The following is a 16,556-nucleotide window of genomic DNA, read 5'->3' as shown; positions in this document are numbered from 1 at the left end:
GAATGGCAATGGGATAGACCAAAAAAACTTTATTCACACCTTTTAAGTTGATATCTAAGGAAGGATTAATTGTAGTCAATAAATTGATCATAATATTTCGTGATCATATATATATATATATATATATTTTAAAATTACATTCTCAGATAGCACGTCACTGCTTAATTGTATAATTTCATTAAATGGTTGTGATGCAAATATTATTTTTCACTAGTCGTGGAACCTGTACATTGCACATAATGGAGCGTGATTTTACATAAAATTATAGAATTCAATATTATTACAAAAAATTTATGTGTAAAAATTTAAAAGTTGAAGAACTCACATATGTGTGAAAAAAATAAAGAAACGTGCATCCAATGGTAGCAATATTTTTCAGCACCAGACCGGTCATAATTTATGTATGGTACTTCCCCTATTTATAACGTATCATATATAATATAATATAGATAATACATCATATTTATATCTATAGTTATATTTATAAAACAAAATCTGATCTATTTTTAAAAAAGCAAATATAAGACACATCATATCTATGAAAGATCTAATTTGTTTTATGGAAAGAAAATAAAAAGATCTCTTATGATTTATTTTATTTGGATCTTAACAAAAAATAAAATTCTTAAAAAAATACAAAAGGTTGAGAAAATAGTTACACTTTTATCCCATAATCTATATCCATATGTTTTGAAATTTAGAAAACTTTGTTTCCTTAAAAAAACTCAAAAGATTTGAAAATGACTACTAATCCCACGAAATCTAAATCTATATATATATATATATATCAATCAAAAAATTAAAAATTGAAATTTGAATTTCTAAGAAAGGGTCAATAAATTGAGAAATAATGGTATCGTTCTCACAAATCCATATTTATATGTCTTACAAAATTAATGATTTAAAATTAAAAATATATATTTTAAAGAAAGCTTAAAAAATAGAGAAAATTATGACTAACGTGCCAATCTATATCTATATATTTTTAAAATTAAATATTTATTTTAAAAGAATCTTAAAAATTGAGAAAAATTCGTTCAGCAATTCAGGCGTTCTGAAGTTATCTACATAAAATATTTTTTCTTTTTATACTTTGAATATTAAAAAATAAAGAAAATTATGACTTTTCATAAATCTATATTTGTATGTTATAAAACTTAAAATTTAATTTTTCCAAAAAATTCTCAAAAAATGGTGAAAATAATTATCGGTTCCTAAAAATTTATGCTTATATATTTAAAAAAAATTAAAAGTTCGTCTAAAGAAAAACCTAAAATGTGGGAAAATAACTACCAATCCCATAAATTCATATTCATATATTTTAAAAATAAAATTTATTTTTTTAAGAAATCTCAAAAATTGAGAAAATAATGATCGGTTGTCCAAATTTTTTTTTATATTTTATGTTAAAAATTTAAAAAGTGTGTTTAAAAAAGCTAATAAATACGAGAAAATTTCATACAACAATAGAGTATTCTGAGGCTATCTGGCATGGTTCACCATGTTCTTGCTTTCATATAGATATAGATTTGTAAAACTATTACAGTTTGGGTACAATTTTTATGAACAAATCGCATAGATAAAATTCACCATACAATCATAGTATTTCTGCACATATAATTTGAGCCCATTTCCTATTTTCTCCTAGTCCAATCCCAAGTCCACTTAATTTAAACCATTTACTAAATCTTTTTCTATTGTCCAAGTCCATTTCAATAGCCCACTTGATTTCTTGATCAGTCCAATAAAATGATCTTTTCCTATTGTCGAAGTTCAATCCCGGGCCTACATAATTTCTTGGCCGATCTAATAAAATCTAATAAAAAACAATAAAATATGATATTTTATTTTTTTGAATTTTCATCAATTTAGTTTTGCAGCGCAATGAATAACTGCAATTTTTTGTCGTACAAGTGCAATTGTCACTTCCAAAAATGCCACGGATATGGTATAAATACGGTATATATTTTGTACTAACATGAATTGATTCAAATGATTCGACATTTGTTCTTCTTAAATAAATATTTTGATTCGAATATTATAAATAGAAAAAATTCACATTAGAAGAGTTTTATCTTTAGTAAATATGACAGTCTCAAACTGTATTAGCCGGGACTTAGTATGAGATTCTGAATATCAAAGCACACCGCAAAAATATACAATATCTTGTAGTGTCTCTGTACAGCTACCTTCTCAACTTGTGGTTCTTGCAGCTTTTTTTTTTTTGGCCCGAGTGAATGAGAAGAAATCAGAGAGCCTGTTGGAAAAGGAAATTGCAACCCCTAATAAATTAATTTATTAAGAAACAATTGTTTCCGAGCAGCTGTATGAGGTGAAAATCAATTCATGCAAGTCTCAGGACGATATGTGAGTGACCTAGCTGGCATGCTCTTTATTTAGGATAAACTAGTCATCAGTCTATTTGAACAATAAATTTTTGATAATTTTTATCATATATTTTCATTCAATTTAATTTTACAGTGTGCTGCGCAACAGATAATTGCGATTTTGGTGACAGGGATACAATTTTCACTTTCAAAACTGCCGCAGATATAGTATAGATACAATATCCTCGCAGTGTTCGCACTGCATCAATACCAATCAACAGATGCGAAGCTTAGGACGATAGGTGAGTGGCCAAATAAAGAAAAGCATGATGTATCTCATGCAATTTTTATTATTATTATTTTCATTTAAGATAGATTAGTCATTCAGTTTGAACGCTGCAAGGGGCATTTTCAATTGCTCATTTTTCAATGAGTGTAATCGAGAACTAAAGTCATATCAAAGATCAGCTCAAAAACTTCGAGTTGTATGTCACCATCAATTTGAAAAATCCTATTAGGTGTTAATTATGTTGATTATTCATTCCTCTTGTGTAATAAGGCCTAATTGTGGCCAATTCTTTCAATTTATGCTCCAATTGATGTATGGAGATCATGAATGTATGAATGATGTTGAGGGCAGAGCGGATTAGAGTCTAACTGAGTCCGATTTCGCATAATTAGAGTCTAATTAGGGGTAATTAGACCAACTTAGGTGAAATTGACTTAATTAGAATTTCGGCCTTAGGAATTGAGTCTAATTGGATGTCTTTAGGCTTGATTAATGTGGATAATCACCCTCAAACTGTGTAAATTGTATGTTAATTTGTAATAATTATGTATACTTGGCCTAATTTATGGGTTTGGGTTAATTAGTGATTTAATTAGGAGTCCTAGGACCTAGGAAGGTCTTCGTGACCTTGAGGGCGGGTCATTAGGATCTAGGATTCCTTAAACCGGATTAAAATAAACTTAATTGGAATAATAAATCGGTCTTTTGAGTGTAAATCGGTTAAAAGGAATAATCATGTATATTGACACATGTCACGGGGATTAAGGGAAATTAACCCGCTAATTGAGACTGAGGATCCAAATTAAAGGTCAAATTGACCTTGAAGGATTAGGATAATTTTTGTAGAATTTGGAGATTACATTGGCCTTATTGTGAACTCAGACAAAAATTAGAAAACCGTGAATGAAAACAAAGACATAGAAAATTAACTTAGAATTTTTTTAAGTTATGGGCCTCATGCCCATTTTTCCTCTTATGGCCTTAGGCCCATTTATAGGCTTACTCGGCCCGTTGTGTGAATGATTGGCTTGAATGTATAATCCATGTATGTATATTGGCTTGAAGGTATTACTCATTTATCTTTCTCGACCCGAATGTGTGGCCCCTTATTCAAGAGTCGAATTGTATAATTATATAAGCATGCATGTCGTGCATAGTTTATAATTCATTCTTTTATTTCCTTGTACATTCGTGAATATGGACTCGACCTTAGGATTAAATAATTCGACATTAACGAATAAAAAATGTTAGAACAATTAGGAGTTTAGGAGGATATCGAAAGAGCGAGTTATTGGCTTGCGGGTCTCTAATATCGTAACAAAGCCTCCAGACTCATCTCTCTGAATAGAAAGGCTAAGTCAAACATAAATCCTTACGCAATTAGTATACTGACCCCTAAATGACTTAGGTGGCTCACTGGCTGAATAAAAGGGTGTAGTGGCAACTCCAATCTCGATTGGGTCCTAGACCACGTGAACTAATAGAACACTCAACTTAGTGGCGGGACCTAAAAATCATGCTGCGCAACAGTCGTTGGCGACCTCTGCTGTCTCTGGCGATCGCAATTGGGGGGGTGGGGACCTCGAAGCCGGCTCCCACCGCCCCAATTGGGACCGCCGAGGGGTGGGGGCCGGCGTTGAGGCCTCCACCGCCGACCACCTCTCCTCCTCTTCATTTGTGGCCTCATGGCTTTTTTTTTTTAAATTTCAAAATATTTATATATTTTTAAAAAATATAGGACCCACTCGGCCAGTTACCATGTGCCGCGTGCCACCATCATGTACAAGTCAACCATTTCGGTTAAAATTAACGGCGTGTTAACATTATTATCAAATCGGTAGTTTGTGATGGTTAAAGGAAATGGTTTGTGCTAAAATGTTTAAAATGTGAAAAGTTTGGAATTTTTTTTTTGTTATTAACCCTTGGAATGCCAATATTCAAATAAAATAGTCTTTCTTTAAACAAAAGTTTCCTATATTGTCTTACCAAAAGATATAGCATTCCGGACTCCAAACTAATGAGATAGGGTTCCAGGCAACTTCCAATGTAGCAAGGAGAAATTAGTGACGACGTAATTGGCCGCACCATGAGGTGTTAGAGGTCAGCTCTGTGCAGTCTCAAGAAAAATGTCATATCTTGCTAGAGAAAATTCGGAATGAAGTGATTCAAAGCTTTGAAGAAATTTGAGTGTAAGAGCTACAACTTTCATGTTATCACCTCAACCCAGTTCTGATCATAAGATGCTCGGCCGCAGCAAATAATTGTTCGCGGCCAATTTTCCAGTTTTGCGCAGTTTCATTCTGAGTCTCATATCTTGTTCCACAAGACTCGGATTGAGGTAATTCCAAGTGCTATAGAAAGCCAAGAGGCAGCCCTACAACTTTCATATGTTTATCTCGACTCAGTTTAGCCTCAAAGATGCTCGAAATTTCATAACAAGCAGAATTTAAGCTGCCATTACAGAGTTGTAGCCGATGAATAGCAAGGCCATGATTTTGGGTTGATAGTTCGAGCCCTGAGGTATATCCATTACTTTCAGTTGAGAGGTCATCCCTTTATGGACCTCATATTCACATTTCTTCGGATGATGGACGAAATACATCATATGAGCCTTGGGTTTAGAGGAAGCAAGTACATTGAGCATTGACAATTGAATGATTACGGTCCATGTTCAAGTAAGTATTTCTTGGTGACTTATTTGGGTTATAGTTTGCTGTTTGTTTTTTTCATCTACATACATCTTTGGCTTGTTATAATATATGGCCAAAAGTTATTGTGTGGCGTGGCGTCGAACATCGTCGACCATGATTCATGGCTACTTGTAATTCATGTTGCATATTCTTCGGTTCGCATTTCTTGACCGATTTATTATGGAACGAATATTCTAGACTTGCCCACTTGATTATGAAAATTATCTAGCCATTTGGAAAGCCAAGAAATGAGAAATGCAAAATATGGTGCAATACATGGGAAAGAAGGTCCTACTCATTGCAATTAGGCTGAACATGGCGAATATTCAAGGCTGGCCACGTTTAGGCCGCCTCTTTATGCGACAAATGAAAAAGGAGGTCAACATGGAAGCATTTTTCACTCTAAGCCACCTCAACAAGTATTCCAAGTCAAGGCTAAGGTAAAGCGAGGCCACTGCAAACTCGGCCTTATCCATGCTCTCGACCTAGTTCAATACTATGGTTTCGGAAGTCTAGAAGAGCTCCATTATGAGTTCGTGATGAAGTTGATGATAGGAGAGGTAATGTCAATTCCACCTCCTTCATTGCAGCATCTGTTGCGGCCAACATGTTCTCCAAGCCTGAATCTAGTTTAGGATGGAGGCGTTCATGATACTTCATCATTAAGACTGAGGGTTGAGGCTGGTCCCAGTCAGCCTCAGGAGAGCTAGCTGTAAATTTATTGAATTTTGCCCCTGCTCGAGTATGAAAGGCAATGTTGGCCTCTATCCGTCTGTTCTTCGACCTTACGGCTGGTCCTTCCCAGGTAAGAAGGCGAAGAATCCTCATTTTCATCGTAAAGTTGGCCTTCGTAGAGCTGTGCTCTTCTTCAAGTCTTCCCTTGTTGCGGCCAGCCTCTACTCAAGGCTGGGGAACCCCCATCTCGCAGTCAACCTTAGCAACTCTTTTCTCCTTCAGCTGGCCTCACACTTTAGAAGTCTGGTTCACCACATTTAGCTCACTACTACACCAACCTCGCTAATGGATCTCTGAAAGAAAAGAGCTAAGGTATCTCTTACCTTCTTCACATCAGCCAGCCCCGAGATGATTGTAGCCTCAATTGGTACATTCTCCGTTGTTGCTTCAAATGCTGGAAGTAGCTGGCCGAGGTCATCAAAGATATCATGGTGGCCTTTGGATTTAGTGTTCACTCCAGCTTGTGGGTGTATAGCCTCTTGGTTAAAAGGCCGTAACGGTTATCATAGCCGTGAGACTGGCATTCTACATTTCAGAATTCCTCTTATCATCATTTCAAGGGTTTGTGCATAAATTCTCAAATTTACATATCAAGTCCCACTTGATTTTCTCTTACGTAACTAGACATGCGGGGGGTGTTGTTTATACTAAATTTCCACACCTAGCGATAATTGTGGAGCTCGTGGGGCACGTGATGGATAAAATGGATTTTATGGGTGTAGTTTGGCTCATAAGGCAGCCCTTTATTGATTGGTTCGGAGAGCAAGGCCCATGCAAGGAGAATGGCCCGTGACTAAAGCCCAAGACGAGACCCGATCCTAGCCTGCGACATCACTCGATTTTGGACAACCATATGGAGATTGGACGGCTCAAGGATGGAAGTTGTGGGAAGTTTCCAAGTACGGCCGGAGATGAACTTGGACGGCTCTATGATTGGGAAGGATTCTCTATTTTGGGGAACATCTCATATTATTTCCTCCAAGAAAGAGTTGCCAAGTGAAAGAAGATTATGAATGTATTGGCCATGGACGCGCATCAATGGTCTTGCCAATTTCGGGGACTTTCCATGTATGAGGTAATTCTACAATGATGGCAATGTGAAGATTTATTACATTGATTGGGAAGTTTGTCTCATGTGCTTAGTTGGAAAGAGAGGATCAGATGGTCCACTACGTGAAGCCCAAGACAAAGGAAAGTTATCACATGCACAAGATATATACATGAATATGTAAATGGAAAGTGGAATATTGCATGAATGCTCTGGACGTGCATATATCTAGTGAATTTTCTTTCCTTGTCTTATCTTTATAATTAGGAATAATGGAGATTTATTTCCAAGTTTGATAAATTGTTTCTTCATTTTATTAGTCTTAGATATCTAGGGAATAAGTGGAGAGAATATCTCCAAATAAGCAAGTAATTTCTAGGATAATCTTTATTTAGATGTTTCCGATTATGGTATCTTGAGCTATATCCTAGGTCAAGGCTATATATGCCAATTAAGTATTCATTTCTACCCCTTGACACAACTACACAACATGCATCTTTAATATATCTTTTCATTCCTTTATCCTTTACTTTTCTCGTATAATTACATTCCCTGCACCGCACCTTACATATCTACAATTTCCCGCACTTCAATAACATGCACCTTTAATTCTTGCACAATGCCGATCATTCAGTACCTATCCTTTCTACCCCTCTTTGAGCTTTTGGGCGAGGAACGGACTTCCACCCGAGCTTATGTTTTCGGACCTAGGTGCGATTTCTTTGGGCTTTGTGAGATAGAGATTCGTGCGCTACGAATCTTCCGGGGTTCGTGGTTGCATTGCTCTTAGAACCAGCTTCCGGGCTGTCTATTCCATTGAGTCGAGGGATCTGACCTAAGGCTCACATCTTTTGGCTTGCCAAATAGCCGAGACCCATACCCAGCCTCTTCATCAGAGTTAAGGCTTCTAGGTCGAAGTTCAGCCTTTCGACTCTCAGGCTGAGGCCAGCATCTCTTAGAGGCCAGCTCAGGTCGAGGCCAGTATCTATCACATGCCATATTAGGTTGAGTCCAGTGTCTCTCACAAGCTGAGGCTTAGCCCTTCCAATTGATATCGTGACTATTATCCACAAGGCCGGCTTTTAGGCTGTTTTCTTGCAAATTCGAGCCACTTAAATCACGTGTACGCTTGGGAGGATCAAAACGGCCTTATCCTCGTGGTCGCGACATTGTCTGAAGCTCATCATCATCAACACCCGATCAACATCACCATCACTATCTCGAAAACCTAGCTGCCGATTAGACCTAAGGACTTTCGGGGCCGTGACACTCTACGCTTTAGCACGGTGAGGACGACTGGTGGTTTCGCCCTACGCGTTCTTGGGACAACACCCTGCCATGACTAACAAACTCAACACCGCCACGCGTTAGTCGGAAATTATATCGCGCAATCTAGGCGAAACAGGTAATAAAATGTCAAAGGATCGTATAGTGGGAGAATCAGAAATATGCACGTCATATTTGGACAAGAGATTAGAAAAAGTCATAACAGTGATATTATCTTATACCTTTTATATATCAATAATAACAATTTTGTGCTTTCCGTCTAACAGCGCTGTTATAATTATGCCTTACTTATATAATAACAATTAACATGCTTTCCGTCTTCTATAGTAATCCTTTTGCCTTACGTTTCTTTTGTGCTTACATGGCACACACATATATATATTGGTATGGTAATACACGCGCTATGTATATATAACACGTGTGTGTATGTAACGCGTGATTAGATGTACTAATATATAAATATTGCTATTTAATGGCCTATTGATGCTGTCTTAAACCTACTCGTTAGGATGTGGGATGATCTTTCATACATCTAAGCTCAACGAATATATTAATTGGGCGGTAAAGTCACAATTTGTTGAATGCAACATCAACATGTTATACGTCGTCATGATCTGGTTCAATTGTAATATAATTGCCTTGTGCACGGGGTAACCTTTCATAGATGTAATTGATGGATCTTCCCTCTTCTATTTAATAATTTGTTGATGACGTTCAAATGAGAATTTAATCATCATCAGTTTATGCTTTTGGCGCCGTTATGCATTCATGCGTGGTACCTGGAATAATTTGATCAATAAGCTTAATTAAGTATTGTCTCTAACATCGTCAATACAATTAGCAACAGTCAAGAAGGAATTGTCAATTGGCCGCTATAGGATAAGAAGCTTTTAATACCCCTAATGCATGTTTGCACATTTATATGCTCTTAGATTCGAACTTATTGCTAACTACATGAACGGTCCGCATTTACAAACGGGTACGAGGTAATGATAGTGACAGTTTCTTTAAAAGTATTTTTCAAATATGCAAATGTAAAATATAATATTTAGGTGGTTTTTGATAAATTAAGTGCTGAAAAATTAAGCACACTTAATTAGTAAAGAAAGAAATAATAAGAATGAGAAAATATTTTGTGAGGGAAATAATATATTAGTAAGTGAAAAATGATTTATTTCATTAAGTTAATTTTTTTTCCTTACTCATCAAGTGAATTGTTACCTCATTGATTAAGTAGATGTGATCATTATCTTTCATTTTTCTCTCTTTTATTCATTTTTCCATGTAACTAACTTATAACTAATTTTTAAACACTTATTTAATTAAGTTGTAATCAAAAGCAATCTTTGTGCTGTGAATTGAAAATGATATGATATATATATATACACGCGTCGAGAAAAGAATGGAACACGCTGAGTCATTAAGGTACAAAAATTTGAAGCATCTTCTTCACGTGTAATTCACGAATGTAAACATCATTGATGAAATTTCGCTTTCTATTTGAAAAATCAGAAACTATAATTTAAATTTTGATAGAAAATGACACATTAGTTTGAACTTTGAATCCTATCCTATAATTTCAGAGGGCCAAAATTTTTCTAAAATCTAAAGGCCCAGGATTTGCTTTTAATTTTTTTTTTCTGAAATCCTATTAACTAAAAAAATAATACGAATATTCCCACTATAAGAATGAAATATACAATCTCTTGATTAATAGGTAAAAATGTTTGTCATTGGCTACACACTTTCTCAACTTGCTTTTATATTTTCTCAACCCATTTCTTAAGCTACTGTGGTTATTTTTTTCCCTTAAACTATACTGCACTTTCTCTCAAATCTATATTTTTTTTCATTTCCAAGAGAGGCTCATAACCTAATACAATGAGATAAAAATTTTATTAGTTAACAAAGGGGAATGAGTAATCCCAAAATGAGAATTGAATCTAGAATTTATTGATTATCACACAAGAATGCGTGCCGCTACACTAAATCATCTTTGTCTCTTTTTTTTTTTCTTTTCACTGCATAAATCAATGTATTCTATAAATTAAGATTAAGAAAATTCCAAAGTAAATTTGTCATACATCCAGCTTGGCTTAGAAATATTTTTCCTCTTAAAATCTAAAGTTCTTTTCTCCGAGCACGTACAAACCCCAAATTGTATAAGTTAAACTATGCTTTCCAAATGAATTATAAACATTTGATAAATCATTTCAACAAGCTCTTTGTAAAAAAAAAACCTAATTGTTAACTGACGATCTTGCAAAACAGTTAATTTAATAAATAAACCACTATCGAAAAAAGTACTTGTAGCGACCTTTTTTTGCCTACCCTTAGGGTTCCTAAAAGTAAGAGTTGTATGGGCCTTTGATGACCCAATAAAAAGGGTCGGCATAAGGGGTGCTTTGGCAACCCTTCCAAAATGGTCAAAAAAATGGTCGGCAGAGACCATCATATCCCTACCTTTTCAAAAAGAGTCGTCATAGGTCGTGCTTTTTTCAACCCTTTTTAGATGGTCAGAAACCCGGATCGGCACATATCTTATTGTCTCGATCCTAAAAGGCGATCGACCTCACTATGGTCGGAAAATCGGGTCAACCTGCTCTAAGAAAAAGGGTCGCATTGACAACCGGTTAACAAGGGGTTGTCTGGCTCAGTTGAAAAAGAAAAAAAAAACAAAAAGGAAACTTGGGTGACCCATGTTTTAGAGTCGGCCAAGTAGGGTACCCCTTAGCCGACCCTTTCTAAGAATCGGCAAAGGTCAGTGTTACTCGACATTTTTTTTTTAATTGTTGGCAAAGGGGTATTTTGGGTGACGCTTCTAACGGTCGGCAAAGGTCCGCCCGTTCACTAATTTCAAATTTTTGACTTAAATTTCAAATTTTCACTATCTCCCCACGGCTATTCTCTCTCTTCTTCTTCTTCTTCTTCTTCTTCTTCTTCTTCTTCTTCTTCTCTTCACTTCTTCCTGTCCCGTCCCCACCTTCTCTACTACCTCTCAGCTGTGCTCCTCCCTGACAAGCTCGACCTCAGCCCTCCTAGTCTTGTCGACACCTCCGCAAAGCTCCGTTCTGAGCCACTTCTAACCAACAACGAGCAGAGTTACCTCGTTGTCTTGCCACCTCGATCGTTATCTCCAATCGACCACCAGAGAGGGGCTGAAGCTGCCTTGTTCGCCACAGATGGACCATGGTAGGAGAGCTCTGCTTCCTCTCTTCACTTCACGATGTTGCCCCAAACGGGCATCTCCTCTCAAGCCATGTCCCAATATCTCTCCTTCATTAGGTAATTAGCGATTTCTTTGAAGCTCATTCGTTGCTATGGTTCATTAGGTAATTAGTGAGATTATCAATATAGTTGAAGTTCTTTATAACACCCTATAGACAATTGCAGCGTTACGTAGATTTGATAAACGGCTTTCCTCCGACTGCGGGGAAAAGAGAGAACTTTACAGGGGGAAGGTGTCCAAACCCAAAATTTACCAAATGTCTTTTGTTTCAATTTTCAGCATTGTAAATTTGTGGGGCCGTTTGGATTCAGAGTTAAAGTTATTTTGATTTTGATTTTGATTTTGATTGTGGAAAAGGACAAATGAGATGTAGTTATAAATTTGACTTGGGAAACGTGTGTTTTTGTTGTGTAGTGTATTGAGTTAAAGTTAAAGTTAAAGTTAAAATCAAATTCTTTGAAAACAAACGGGGCAGTAATGTCAGGAGGGATATTTCTTTAATTTTCTTGTAAGATTCAACCATTGGGGGTTTGAATTGCTTATAGCTACACATATATGCTATTTCTTTAATCGATGAAGTTCACTAATAGGATATCTGTTGATAGTGCATTTTTTTTGCATTTCTATGATAGTATTGTGCCTTGACATGATGCAGTTGGTCGTGAAAAGCCGAATTCTTGAGGGTGGAAGAGGTTCGGGAACCTTCAAGAATGGACTCAAAGGGGGATTAGAGTCCATATTATCAAGGTAGACGAGGTTGAAGAGATAGCTAAGCATGGAAAAATCATCTTCTTCTTCTAGAACAAAAAACGCGCCAATTCTTCCCCTCCCATACCAGGAAGAAGGGCAGGAGGACCGTCCAATGACACAACCCAATGAGCTTGAAGGCGGAGGGAACTTTATTGTTATCGAAATGAATGTTTTTTGATATGTGTATACGTTGGCCTTTGTCAGCTCTTGTTAGGATTCATAAATTATTATGTAATATTGCATTGACCATAATTGAATATAGTTGTCAATTTGATTATGTGTAATTATATTTGTCCATCTCGCAATTTGGCCACAGAATTTGAATGCCAATTTGCCTTCTCATACACTTATAACATGCTATTAACTGGCTGCCATAAAGTGATTGTGTAATTTGTCTTGATGGACTGACAACTTGTTAGTAACCTACTGTCAGGATCAACTAGGGTTGACCCTAATGAAGGTTGGCCAAAGAATGACTTTTACCGACCTTTTCTAAGGGTCGGGAAAGACTAAGTAATACCGACTCTTAGGTTATGTTGGACCAACCAACATGTGGGTCGACTCAAGCTTTCTTATGGCAACTTCTTTTTTTTTTAATTTTGCCAAAGGGGTTTTTGGCCAACCCATATGTGGGTTGGCACAGATAGGTCTTTCTCAACTTCGTTTTTTTACCCATAAAATGGGTCGTCGGAGGTGGGACATATGGCAATCCTTTTGAAAAAGGTCGATAGGCCTATCTCGATCGGGTCACTATCTATCCATCTGAAAGGTTTGGGAAATGGGTCAAGAACCTTTTCGCAAACCGCAAAAAAGGATCGGCACAAGTCCAGAAAAGGTTTGGCACAGATCTCTTTTGCTGCAGTGAGCATTACTTCTACCTATAATTGAAAGTAGTAGTACGGCCCAAATTCACGAAGTATGGAATTCTACTATAATCATGAAGGATACCTTCCAAGTTAGATATGTAACGAGGTTCCACTGCCTTCATGTCGAAGCCCACACATAAAAGGCAACTATATACTCAACATCATACATACATACATATATATATATATATGTATATATATTACTCATATCTCTTGGAAGACATTTTCACTCGTCAATGATATTAATTAACCAAGCAGAGGAACTCGCTTTTACAAGCAAGGACAAAGTTTTGATTTTGATTCTCACTAATATATATTTTATGCTCCTTTATTCTCCTTTTCTCAAACTCTTTCTGAATCTCATGGATATCTCCTATAAAACCGAAAGAGAAAAGGAGTAGTTTACTCCACAATTTCGTGTCTCCAGTTCAACTAGTTAATCTGGGGAGGTTATAATGAGTAGTAACTTTTTTGTGTACTAGTACGCAGTAGTCTAATGTGTTTTGACGACTGCAGTTCGAACCGAGTCAATATATTAAATAATAAAACTGTCTTAGCGTAAATCTTTTCTATTTATAAGACTTAAACCTGACACTTACTTGAAGAGAACAAGTATTGAACCAGTAAAATCAACTCACATTGTTTGATGAGTAGTTATATGAAACGAGTCAGGCCCGACGTAATTATATGGTCTCTTTGGATCCGGCACCCGGGAGAGAGATTTGACTATGTTCTTGCTTCCGCCCAAAAGAATATGTCGGAAAACAATATACTAATAAGCTGGATTGATAACGCATTTCCACAAGTGGTTGTGGTCCTCCAAATGAACAGTAACCCTAATTTGGACGCAAGCGTACATTGCGGGTCACTTTCTTCCCCATGTAGCATCTGCTTTTCTTCACCTGTCAAACTCACATAATAATCTTTTGTAAACCTCAGACCCATCAAGACGATTAAGCCATATATATATATATATATATATATTCCTGCTCAAATACACACCTCCAATTATCTTATTATTAATTACTATAATAATACTATATAAGCATATATATTTAGATTTTCAGATGGAAATTGGAAGACCAAATCATTGATATTAATGAAGAAGAGAGGGAGCAGCTATGTATATGTAAAGGGCTAATTAGTGTGGATGAATCCTTAGAGAGCAAAATGGATGATGCCGCAGATCCCAAACTCCCATACATCCAAACCGATGAGCTATTCCAGTTCCCTCCCGCGCTGTGGTACACTTATAGCCAGCAGCCACCTCCCCCACTCTATCATCATCCCTTGATCTCGACCTCTCCTCCTAATGAATATCGGCATGGGATTGCGTTGGCCGCCAACGATCAGCTAAGCAACAGTACACAACCCGGTATCATCTTCCATGACAATTATAATCATGGGAGTGATAACCAAACTGGGGACAAGAAAAAGAAGATCAGCCATAGCGACATCGAGAAGCAACGGAGGAAAGAAATGGCTGCCCTTTATGGGTCTCTGCGCTCACAACTCCCGCTTGAATATCTCAAAGTATGCACCTTTTTTTTTCCCCTCAAAATCTTTAGATCTGAGTCCGTGGATACCTCTCTCGATAACTTAACGGGGTTTTTGTTGATTCATGGTTATGCATCTGGATCCCACTGCCTTGAGGGAGGGAGCATATGATGTTATAGATATTGACTTAAATATATGATGCTATAGGTCTTTCTTTCTTCACATATAAGTGGAACTCAAGGTTGATTTTGATAAAATGAAATTCATGAATTTAGGGGAAGAGATCAGCAGCAGACCAAATGCACGAGGCAGTGAAGTATGTGAAGCACCTCCAGAAGAAGATCAAAGAGCTGAAAGCAAAGAGAGATGAGCTCAAGAGAAGGTCCTGCCCATCTGATGACCAAAGTAATTCACCAATTATTCATGAGTGTGCTACGGGGCCGGTTCAAGAGGATGCTGTCATGGTCAGCCTTTACAGGTCCGGTGAAGTGGAAGTGGCTGTTAACACTTGTGTGGATCAAGGTCTGCCTCTAGGGAGAGTTCTGGAAATACTGATTGAAGAAGGGCTGAGCATAAATGGCTGCAACTCCACTAGAGTAAATGAAAGACTACTTCATTTCATTCAATGCGAGGTACGATAAATATATGTTTCTCGGATCTAGCTAGTTAATAATGCATGGTAGTGTGTTTTGTAACCCAGTTCAATAATAGCGTTTCTCATTGACATCGAACGGAAGCCCCTCACTGTTTTACACCAGTCTAGGAATGACCAGTGCATATTCTGATGCCTTTGCATAATATTCTGTAACTGTATTTCTGTGTCATGTCGAGAATGATCTCATAACCCTTATGAATCCTTAAGTTACCTGACCACTGTGGTTTTCAAATATCTTTGGGAAAGTAAAATTTGTAAATTTTCGTCTTTCATTGTTTCTGTGCTTCTACTCTTAGAGCACATCTCTCCTCTCACAAACACTGACGTGTATTTAACAGATTATCGATGCAGGGAGAATCGATATAGCTAATGACTTGCAACAAAAGATAAAGGATTTGAAGGCCTAGTAGTCTTTGCATGGATTAATGAGTTCACTCCAACCGAGATTGCAGCAATTATTGTCCGCTCTTGTATCAGGATTCTGAATATGGTTTATGTATCCCTCATGTTTCTATGTCCATTTTAGTTATTTACTGAGCTATATAAACTCTTTGAGATAATATATATTAAATACTAATTAGTTGATTCTTCAAATCAGTATTGCGTGGATGAGTTGCAATTGTATTTATTCGAAGACACAATCATCTTTAAGGTATTCAACATTGATGATGGTGTTAGCCATCAAGAAAGCAATGAATACTGCTTTAACATTTCAGATATGGTCATTTCATAAATAGGTCCAGATCCGAGCAGATTTTGCTTGAAGGAAATTGTCTGTCAGAGCAATACTTTGTGTGTGTGTGTGTGTGTGTGTGTGTGTGTGTTTTTTTTTTCCCGGTTACAAGAACTGTCCTTGGGCCTAGTACAATACCGTGTGTTTCTGAACTGATTTTGATGATTATGAACTGATATCAATCAAAGGCTCGAGTAGTCTGGAGAGGAGAGTTAGATGAATGCAGAAATTTTACGTAAGGCAACTTTTTGAAAATTCAGCAATCCACTTATCAAAAAAAAAATAATAATAAAGAAAGAAAATAAGCATTCCACTTGCCCAAAAAAGAAGCAATATAATCCGTACAAGAGTATACTCTCTATTGGTCCACTTATATGGTATGGTATGCATTGTTAGATTGATACATATGTCCTGCAAGCTTATAGATTATTCGCATTGACCGTGAGATTA

The 16,556-nt window shown here is 36.7% G+C and overlaps 1 protein-coding gene across 1 annotated transcript; it reads left to right on the top strand.

The window, feature by feature from the left end:
• The first annotated feature begins 14,253 nt into the window (after positions 1–14,253).
• Positions 14,254–15,967, top strand: LOC116203077 (transcription factor bHLH126-like). The gene is made up of 3 exons (XM_031534743.1): positions 14,254–14,754; positions 14,994–15,350; positions 15,712–15,967. Exons 1-3 carry the CDS (start codon positions 14,392–14,394, stop codon positions 15,778–15,780), a joined length of 789 nt encoding a protein of 262 aa, XP_031390603.1. The 5' UTR covers positions 14,254–14,391; the 3' UTR covers positions 15,781–15,967.
• The last annotated feature ends 589 nt before the right edge of the window (positions 15,968–16,556 follow it).

Source organism: Punica granatum, chromosome 4 (genome assembly GCF_007655135.1).
Source record: "Punica granatum isolate Tunisia-2019 chromosome 4, ASM765513v2, whole genome shotgun sequence".
NCBI classification, from domain to species: domain Eukaryota; kingdom Viridiplantae; phylum Streptophyta; class Magnoliopsida; order Myrtales; family Lythraceae; genus Punica; species Punica granatum.
Note: the sequence above shows the minus strand (reverse complement) of the source record. Positions and strands in the feature narration are given on the sequence as shown.